The sequence below is a fragment of the Oryctolagus cuniculus genome, chromosome 1, assembly GCF_964237555.1.
Source record: "Oryctolagus cuniculus chromosome 1, mOryCun1.1, whole genome shotgun sequence".
Lineage (NCBI taxonomy): Eukaryota > Metazoa > Chordata > Mammalia > Lagomorpha > Leporidae > Oryctolagus > Oryctolagus cuniculus.
Window position 1 is genome coordinate 197,672,122 of NC_091432.1, and position 9,071 is coordinate 197,681,192.

A 9,071-nucleotide genomic window follows, 5' to 3' on the forward strand; every position below is an offset into this window, starting at 1 on the left:
TCCCAGCAGGCATCAAGGTGATTGTGGCTTCAAAGTGAGACCTTCGCTTGGCTTGGACTGTAAGCTTTGAGAGGGCAGAGGTCATGCCTGATTTGCACACCCAGGGCTATCACACGTAGAGCCAAGCTGCTTGGCACACGGTAGATGCTCGGTAAATATTTGCTGAATGAAATGACCAAACGGATGACTGAATGCAGAAAAGAAGTCTGTAAGTGTCCTAGAGTAGAAGACTCTGCAATAAGCGGCATTCACAGGGTCATGGCTCCAGCCTAGGGCAGGGGGGATCATCAAAGACCTCAGCTACCCTGAGCCCCGCCCCTAGGTGGCCGGGCGGCACCCTCAGGCAGTCACGTGATGGCGCCTGGCCAATCACCGGGGGCGAGGCGTGTCGGGGCGGGGCAGACCAAGAAATGGAAGGGCGAGGCGCAGCCCTGCTCGCGTTCCAGAAGATCCCCGAGGTAGACTCATGTCGCGCGGCGGAACTGACTCCGAGCAGCGCCGGCAGGCGTCAGAGGCAGACGCCACGAAAACAGCCTTCCGGGCAAGCGGTAATTGCAGGGCGGCCGGGACTCGCTGGGACGCAGGCTGTCCCTTCGCTTCCTTAAAAAGTCCTCGCGCCCACCCCAAGCAAGGCCGGCGGGGCAAAGAGACACGCCCCTGCAGGCGCTGCATGCCGACACTGCCAAGGTCTAATTCCGGGCCTGTGGCTCCTGAGCGGGTCGGAGCTGAGAGCACACCCCCCCCCCCCCCCCAGCTCGTGCTGCTGGGAGAAGCGTGACAGCTTTGCTGACTGATCCTGACCCTTCTGTCCTCAGAGCATCAGCATATCCGCTACAACCCGCTGCAGGATGAGTGGGTGCTGGTGTCAGCTCACCGCATGAAGCGGCCCTGGCAGGGGCAAGTGGAGCCTGAGCCTCTGAAGACAGTGCCCCGCCACGACCCCCTCAACCCTCTGTGTCCCGGGGCCACCCGGGCCAATGGAGAGGTAAGCCTGTGGAGGCTGCGCCTGGCTGGGCCGGGGACAGGGGTTCCCCTTAGAGCTGCCCTTCACCCACAGGCGCCGTGGGCCTTTCCCACCCCCTGGAGTCTGGTCAGCCCTCCAGCTCCACCACATGGTTTGTGACGTGGGGCAGTGGAATGCCTGTAGCCCATCCTTGTCAGTAGGTGAATCCTAACTATGATGGCACCTTCCTGTTTGACAACGACTTCCCAGCTCTGCAGCCTGATGCCCCTAATCCAGGTAACCTGGCTCGAGGCACTGTTGGGGAGTGGGGGCTAGGCCCCTGGGGGGGGACTTCTGCCGTAGAGAGTGCTGCCCTCTTTATTTCAGGACCCAGCGATCACCCGCTTTTCCAAGCACAGGCTGCCCGAGGAGTTTGGTAACTATGGATTTCCTCTCTGAAAACCTTCAGCCTGAGGTTGAGCACTGGGGTTGGTCCCAGCGCAGACAAGCCCTGTCCCTCTGTCACCCCTTCCCCTCACCACCTAGTAAGGTCATGTGCTTCCACCCCTGGTCGGATGTGACGCTGCCACTCATGTCAGTCCCTGAGATCCGGGCTGTCGTCGATGCATGGGCCTCAGTCACAGAGGATCTGGGTACTCAGTACCCTTGGGTGCAGGTCTGTAAGGGCGCCCCCTCCCCTGGATGGGCCGAGGAGGGGGTGGTGCAGCTTTGGTTCTGGGAAGTAGCATTCCTGTTTCCACAGGGTGTGGTCAGGAGGGGGTTCACTTGATGTCTTTTTGGCTATTAAAGCCCCCTACCCCCACCTGACAGATCTTTGAAAACAAAGGAGCCATGATGGGCTGTTCCAATCCCCACCCTCACTGCCAGGTGAGTGTCTCAGTGAGTTTTTTTTGGCTGGGTTCAAGCCAGCATTGTGGGCAGGAGAACTAGATTAAGGGATGGTACAAAGAAAATATGCAGACTTGGAGGTGAAGGAACTGTCCACTCTTCTCTGCTCCTGCCCTTGGACAGGTGTGGGCCAGCAGCTTCCTGCCAGATATTGCCCAGCGCGAGGAGAGATCTCAGCGGGCCTATCACAGTCAACACGGAGAGCCTCTGCTGATGGAGTATGGCCGCCAGGAGCTGCTCCGGAAGGTGGGGGAGAGCCCGTCCCTCTTCCCCAAGGAATCCCTGGCCTTACCCCCGAAAGAGAGAGGTGTGTGAGGGAGACTTGCTTAGGAGGCCCCAGCCATTATCTAAAGGGAAATTGATGATGGTTTAGATGAGCGGTAGTGGCAGAGGTGGTGAGAACCTATCACATGCGTCGTACATTCTTTTCTTCTGCCTATTTGCTGATCCCTTTCTACTCCCAAAACACACACACAAACACACACACACACACACACACACCTTAATAACTGTTTTGTCTGCCCAGGACCGTCTGGTCCTAACCAGCGAGCACTGGTTGGTGCTGGTCCCCTTCTGGGCAGTGTGGCCCTTCCAGACACTGCTGCTGCCCCGTCGCCATGTGCGGCGGCTGCCTGAGCTGACACCCACTGAGCGCGATGGTGAGTCTCCCAACTAGGACCCTGGGGCTAGGCGCTGGACCCGGGGCGCTCTGGTAGGGCCAGGATCTGGGTTTCGGGCTGAGTGTCAGGCTCTGATTCCAGATCTGGCCTCCATCATGAAGAAGCTCTTGACCAAGTACGACAACCTGTTTGAGACTTCCTTTCCCTACTCCATGGGCTGGCATGGTGAGGCTTTTTGAGAACCTATGTATAATGCTAAAACTCTATTTCTGGGCTCCTGGGGCCCAGCCCAGTGGACTACAACCCCTGGCGGGTCTTGAGACACCTGCTGGGGGAAGTGTCCGGAGCGGGGATGCTGGGAGTGAGGTGGATGCTGGGAGTGAGAGTGAGCAGCACCACCCACACTCCCAGCGTCCCTGCTCTGGGCAGTGATGTGCTTTCTAATGGCTGGCAGGGGATGCTGGGAGATGTAGTTTCGGCTGCTTGGCCTGGTTGGCTTGGGGGTAGGGACTAGGCTGAAGAACTGAGAAAGAGCCCTCTGTATCATCTCTGCCTTTTTTTCTTCCTGTCAGGAGCTCCCACAGGGTCAGAGGCTGGGGCCGCCTGGGACCACTGGCAGCTGCACGCTCACTACTACCCTCCGCTGCTCCGCTCTGCCACTGTCCGCAAATTCATGGTTGGCTACGAAATGCTTGCTCAGGCTCAGAGGGACCTCACTCCTGAGCAGGTCAGGACCTGCAGCACCCTGGGTCTCCACCCTCCCTCTTTTTTTTGTTTCCCACTTCCTCAAGGAGGCCTTCCTCGGGACTCAGGAGCTACACAGCTCCTGCTCGTTCCAGGGACTTGGGCAGTCCTTACCCCCTCCCTCGTCTCCCCAGCCCCACAGGCCCTCCTTCAGAACTCCCTCCCACACTGTGGGTGCAGCCCTTACCCCTCCCTGATTGCCTTTTGTCCCCCTTCCAGGCTGCAGAGAGACTAAGGGCACTTCCTGAGGTTCATTACCGCCTGAGGCAGAAGGACAAGGAGACTGCGGCCGTCACCCGACCACACTGACCACAGGGCCTTGAGTCCTTCTGCCTGAGGGACCTGGAGCCTAGAGTTTGTGTGGATGAAACATCAATAAAATTGTGCCTCTCCAACTTTAATCACATACTGTTGACACCAGAGGGGTATGAAACCAAATCTTCAGGGACCTGGGGTTACGGATGAAAGGCACCGCTCTGGCCACAATTTCTTTGCCTACAGATCTGCAAAAACTTGATGCAAAAAATCCACCCCAAATCGCTGAACAAAATTAATATTCAGTATTACACCTGGCCTATAGGTTCTCTTTCTTATGGTATAAATGGCATTCCAGTTTAGTACATTTAAAAAAATTTTGTGTTCTTAGCTGTGGTTGAGGCTCTGGGGAAGCCCGAGCACCGTCACCACCACCCCTAGGGTGTCAGCTCACCAAGCCGGGGCCTGAGGGTTTGGTGGAGAGTGGGTGAGCAGGATCCTGCTGCCAGTGGTCAGTGGCCAGACCCTTGGCTGCTGGCCAGAATCCTGGCTTTGTGAGTGGCTACAGCTTGGCTGTGCTCCAGCCCACAGGGGCCAAAGGGGTGAGTAGGAAGCGTGTACGTGGCTTTGTGTCAGTGTCCTTGGCTTCTCCAGATTGCCATGTTCAGTACGTGCAGGCTCTGTGCTCCCCTGTGCCCCAGTCATTGCACAGGACAGAAGAGCTTCCAGAGTTAGGAGCCCCAGGATCTGGGAGGAGGGCATGGGTCCCAGAATGACCGAATGACCCTGAGTTGACACCCTCCCCCCTGGACCTGTCCCTCTGCAAGGTTGTGCAACAGTGTGGGGGACAACAGGCCATGTGGCCAAAGGGGACCTGAATGCCACCTGGTGTCTACCAAACTTTCAGGTGCAGGTCGGGCTTGTGAGTAATGCAGAGATGGCCGGAAGGCTCTTTGTCTCTACTCTTGTCCCAGGGGGAACTGGGTGGGGAAATGGCACTAAGCCTAGACAGTGGACCTGGCGCAGGGCCTTGGCTGCCTGCCTTTCAGTCCAGGGTGTTTCTTCCCTGAGACCAGAGAGTGCTGCCCTGCTCTGAAGGAGAGGAAGCAGACAGTCCACATCTCCCTGAGCTGGGTGCTGGCTCCTTAGGGCTACACACACACACACACCCAACCTTCCACCTCTGCTCGGCTGCCTTTGCGTGTTACACACTACTGGTGCCTAGGTCCAACCTCCAGAGATTCCGATTTAACTGGTAAAGGGTGGGGCTTGCTCAGTTTGAAAGCACAATATCCAGCAAGTTTGAGAAGCGCTGCTTGCAACACCAGTACTCCTTCCTTATCTTATCCGCAGTCTGGGGCACCTTCGGCTCCTCCAGTCACCTGCCCTAGGGCTTCTTAACTCGAGGCTTTGTGCTCAGCAGGAAGAGGAAGGGTACTGTTTCAGTCCTGCTGTCTCAGGGAGGACAAGCTTTCAGGCCAGGACCCAGAAAGCCAGCTCTACACTCAGTCCTCTGCAGCCGTGTTGGTCCGGGACGGGACAGGAAGTGTCCGGCAGAGGTGGGGGTGGAGGTGATTGGCAGTTAGTTGGCGGCTCCAATGGGCCGGGAGCCCCCCTATTTCACCCCTCTCCTTCCATTGGCGCCTGGGCGGAGCCGCCCCCGCTGCGGGGGCCCAGGGCGGGAGGGAGTCGAGGCCGGGGCAGAGGGCGAGGGCGAGGGCGAGGGCGAGGGCGAGGGCGGAGGGCGCTGGCGGCGGCGGCCGCGGAAGGTGAGGCCTGGTGGGGCGGGACGGTGCCGACCGCGAAGTCTGGCCAGGAGGGGGCGGGGCAGGGCGGTGTAGGATCTGAGGGTTCGCGAGTGACCGACGGCCTGTCAGTGTGTCCGCGTGTGACGGTGTCAGCGTGGGAGACTCTGGACAGGCTGTCAGCTAACGTGACTGCGTGTGTCGGCGTGCATGCTTGTGGCCGCGGGAGTGCGGGGTTACGGGTGTGTCTGTGGGCAGTGTTTGGTGCGGTTGGGCCGTGTGTTTGTGTATGAGGGGGCAGCCCACAGCGGGGATGTGTTTGGGGAAGGGCTCCGTGGAGTTTAAGACCGTGTGCCAGCTGCGAGTGGGTGGTTGGGTCCGTGTGTGCCAAGGCGTGACTTCAGCAGTAGCAGAACAACAGTGAAACTTGTGACTATGTGTGTGTCCTGTGTCCTAACGTGGAGTTGTGTGTGTGTGAGTGTGTATAGAGCAGCGCTCCCACCTGGGGACCCATTTGAACCCTAACGGGACTGACCTGTCTGCTTCGGGTCCAGCCTAGGCAGCCCCATCCCCACACTCTGCTGCCCCTCCCTCTTCTGCTCAAAATTCCTCCTGGCTGGTCCCCGGCCCCACCTGGCTCAGTTGGTTCTGTTTCTTTTTCTCTCCCAGTGAGAGATCTCTGTGTGTCTCTCACGGGTTCGTTTCCCCAGATGGCTCCCTGTCCCTGTTTCTAGCTTTGCCTCTCTTGCTCCCTGTCTCTGCCTGACTTGCCTGTTTGCCCTGGTCTCTTTGGCTACCTAGGGGCTTGGAACAGTGATGAGACGCCCATCTGCCATTGCTGCACCATGAGGAGCTGCTTCCAGGTGGTGCTGTGGGCCCGTCCTGGGGACGGAGCACGTGTGTGGCTGTTGTGAGTGTGTGGAAGTGTGTGTCTGAGTCGGAGTGAGGGTGTCTGGGTATTGGTGTGACTGGCTATCTGAGAGTCTGAGGGTAAGTAAGTGTGGGTCTTGTGTATCTGGCACCAAGGGACCGAAGGCATTTCCTGGTGCTGGGGCCCAAAGAGCGGAGGGAGAGGGGGAGAAATGGCTGGAACTTCCAGGGGAGGGAGAAGTGGCCTTGTAGGCTTCTCCTTATACCCCCAACCTGGGCCTCCCTTCCCCTCAAAACACAGCCAGCTGTGGCCTAAAGAAAGGAGCCCGGTTTGGCTCTTTTTTTTTTTTTTAATTGTATGCACGTGTGTGTTCAGGGGAGTATCTTTTTGTTCATGGTGCCTAATGAGTCCGGGCTCAGTGAAAACACAGGGAATCTCACTGACAGGGACATAAGCAACCTTCCTCTCCCTCTTGCTGGCCTGGGCTCCGTCTGTGGCTTCCTCTCCAGACTAGGGGGAGGCCTCTTCCCTTCCCAGGGCCTTGGGTAGGAGTGGAGGAGGGAGGAGGGGGGAAGGGGAGGGGGGGCCTGGCTAGGGGCGGCTGAGCTGTGGGACCCAGAGGGGGCGGGGCGTGGAGGGGGAAGGAGGGGATGGTTCTGGGGTCTCAGAACAGAGTGGAACAGCAGCCCTGTGCTGTGGCTGGTGGGAGGAAGTCCTGGAGGCCATGAATACTCAGCCACTGGGACCAGCGAGGTAGGGCGGGGCTGAGCGTGGTCAATGTGACTGGGGAGTGGTGGGGTGGGGTGGCCAGGGGTGGGCCACCTAGACACGTGGAGGCTCCCCCCTGCCCTGTTCTGCTCTGGAGGGGTCTTCCTCTTCCTCTGCTTGCTCTTGGTCAGGGCCGTCTCCCATCTGCCCCTTCCTTTCCTATGGCCGCTTCCCTAGTGCCTTCCTCCCGCTGCTCCTGCCCACCCCCAGCTCCAGGATTCCTCTCTCCTAGCGCCCCCACCATCACCTCCCACATGCACACTTTGCTAGGGACTTTTTGTCCTCCCCTTGTTGAGCTCCTTCTCATTGCCTCCCTGTCCCGAAACTGAGTGTTTATCTCTTGGTGCTGTGGCCCCCAGGCCAGGCCCCTGTCCCTGCAGGCTCCAGCTCCTCTCAGCCTCCTCTCCTCTCCCCTTCCCGCCACCCTGTCTCCATCTCCATCTGCTGGCGCCTTGCCCGCTCCCAGCCTCTGGCAGCAGCCAGGGCATCTGGATCCGCTTAGTGCTGCAGTCCCAGCCCGCACCCTAGCCCCATCCAGCCTCGCAGGCTTGAGACCAGATTTCAAGCCAGGCCCATTCAAGTGGCCCAAGTAGTCAAAGCAAGGAGACAGGCCCAGGCCGGAGGCTTGGCAGCCAGAGCAGGGCTAAGCCTCATGGTGGGCGTACAGGGTGGGTTCAGGCCCAGCATGACAGCCCCCCCCCCCCCATCCCAGCTGATAAAGCCTGACCCAGATTAGACCGAGGTGGTGATTAGCCCTGGAGCAGGTGAGGAAGAATGCTGAAATCCCAGCAGCTACATTGGAGGGGTTAATGGGAGTGGCTGAGCCCCTGCCAGTACTTGGTGCCAGGGGTGGGCGCCAAGGGCGGTGTGGGGGGTGGTTGCTGGCGCAGTCTGTCGCCTCCGGCTTTTGTTCTGGGCCCTAAGCCCAGGACTGAGATGGAGGGGGTGAGGGTGTGTGTGTATGTGTGTTTGTGTTCGTGTGTACAGGCACATGCATGGCAATGGGTGTATGGTGAGAAAGGGGACCTCAAGTCAGATCCCCCGATGATTTCTGGCGCCCTGACTCCACTTGGTGCCTCAGTTTTCCTCCTAGGAAGTCTCAGTTTCCGGCAGGAGGAGCCAGGGTTTTGCTTCCCACTGTGGGGTGGGGGATCCCTGACGCTGCCTCTCCCCTCCACAGATGAGCAGCAGCTGCTCAGGGCTGAGCAGGGTCCTGGTGGCTGTGGCTACAGCCCTGGTGTCTGCCTCTTCCCCCTGCCCCCAGGCCTGGGGCCCCCAAGGTGAGAACCCTGGGCTGTGACTTGTGACTTGCTGCCCTTGCTGTGGCCCCTTCCCATGCCTAACTGTGTCTCCCAACTCTGACCACCAAGCTGGGTCCCCCCTGTATCCTGTCCTCTGATCTCTGTCTCGATTGTCACATGACCCACTCGGGTCCTTACCCTGTCATTCTTACAGAGTGTGGGTGTGGGTGTGTGGAGGGGGAGTGGGGGCTTGTAAAGGAAGAGCCTCACCTCAGAAGTGCCCTCCACAGGGGTCCAGTATGGGCAGCCTGGCAAGTCTGTGCTGCTGTGTTGCCCCGGAGTGACTGCTGGGTAAGTGCCCCACCTGTCTGACACCTGACCCTTTCCTGATCCTGCCCAGTCCTCATGTCCCTTGTCCCGTGTCCTCACATCCCTTCCCATCCCTGTCTGTAATCTGCACCTCTTTGTCCAGATTCAGCTGATCTGTATGTATCGAGCACCTGCTAAGTGCCTGGTCTAGTCTAGGCTCTGGGATGTGGCAGGGCACAATCCATGCAAGGTGCATACATTCTGTGGGGAAGACAGGTGAGCAGTTAGAATCCTGCCAGGTAGTACCTGGAGGACAGGAAACGTAAAGAAAGTCTTGTGGAAGAGAGCGCTGAGTGGTACTATTTTTTAAAACAGATTTATTTATTTATTTATTTGGAAGGGTTACAGAGGAGGAGAGACAGAAAGAGACAGCTTCTACCACTGGTTCACTCCTCAGATGATTGCGATGGCCAGAGCTGAGCCAGTCTGAAGCCAGAAGCCAGGAGCTTCATCTGGGACTCCCACGTGGGTGCTGGGAACCAAGGGTTTGGGCCATATTGTACTGCTTTCCCAGGCTCATTAGCAGAGAGCTGGTTAGGAAGTGGAGCAGCTGAGACTTAAACCAGATCCTGTATGGGATGCTGGCACTGCAGGCAGCAGCTTTAT

General features: G+C 58.6%; 2 protein-coding genes across 12 annotated transcripts in view; both read left to right on the top strand.

Annotated features, from left to right (window-relative positions):
- The first annotated feature begins 376 nt into the window (after positions 1 to 376).
- On the top strand, positions 377 to 3,617 carry GALT (galactose-1-phosphate uridylyltransferase). 4 transcript variants are annotated; one of them, XM_008272590.4, is made up of 11 exons: positions 377 to 548; positions 816 to 985; positions 1,165 to 1,240; positions 1,331 to 1,379; positions 1,490 to 1,619; positions 1,775 to 1,831; positions 1,976 to 2,098; positions 2,379 to 2,511; positions 2,614 to 2,697; positions 3,045 to 3,199; positions 3,436 to 3,617. In XM_008272590.4, exons 1-11 carry the CDS (start codon positions 467 to 469, stop codon positions 3,523 to 3,525), a joined length of 1,149 nt encoding a protein of 382 aa, XP_008270812.2. In that variant the 5' UTR covers positions 377 to 466; the 3' UTR covers positions 3,526 to 3,617. The 4 variants fall into 4 exon arrangements, with proteins under 4 accessions (XP_008270812.2, XP_017196216.2, XP_017196213.1 ...); XM_017340724.3 differs by having other exon boundaries at positions 514 to 687; XM_017340727.3 differs by lacking the exon at positions 3,045 to 3,199 and having other exon boundaries at positions 380 to 548.
- Positions 3,618 to 4,780: 1,163 nt separating this feature from the next.
- IL11RA (interleukin 11 receptor subunit alpha) overlaps positions 4,781 to 9,071 on the top strand; it is a 10,300-nt gene continuing 6,009 nt past the window's right edge. For 2 of the 8 annotated variants that reach the window (XM_051844465.2, XM_051844468.2), the window contains exons 1-3: positions 5,101 to 5,240; positions 8,036 to 8,135; positions 8,387 to 8,447. In XM_051844465.2, coding sequence (XP_051700425.1) covers positions 8,036 to 8,135; positions 8,387 to 8,447 — 161 coding nt within the window. In that variant the 5' untranslated portion in view covers positions 5,101 to 5,240. Of the gene's footprint in view, positions 5,031 to 5,100; positions 5,241 to 5,310; positions 5,459 to 5,647; positions 6,080 to 6,720; positions 6,841 to 8,035; positions 8,136 to 8,386; positions 8,448 to 9,071 lie in introns of those variants that run through there. The other 6 variants (XM_051844486.2, XM_070053639.1, XM_051844483.2 and 3 more) reach the window with 6 other exon arrangements.

What these genes read in the sequence shown, in the direction of transcription:
- GALT (XM_008272590.4), top strand. Translation starts at nt 467, where the DNA reads ATGTCGCGCGGCGGAACTGACTCCGAGCAGCGCCGGCAGGCGTCAGAG. An exon ending in GCCTGATGCCCCTAATCCAG is followed by an intron (nt 1,241 to 1,330) that starts GTAACCTGGCTC and finishes TCTTTATTTCAG; the next exon opens with GACCCAGCGATCACCCGCTT. An exon ending in CTCAGTACCCTTGGGTGCAG is followed by an intron (nt 1,620 to 1,774) that starts GTCTGTAAGGGC and finishes CCCACCTGACAG; the next exon opens with ATCTTTGAAAACAAAGGAGC.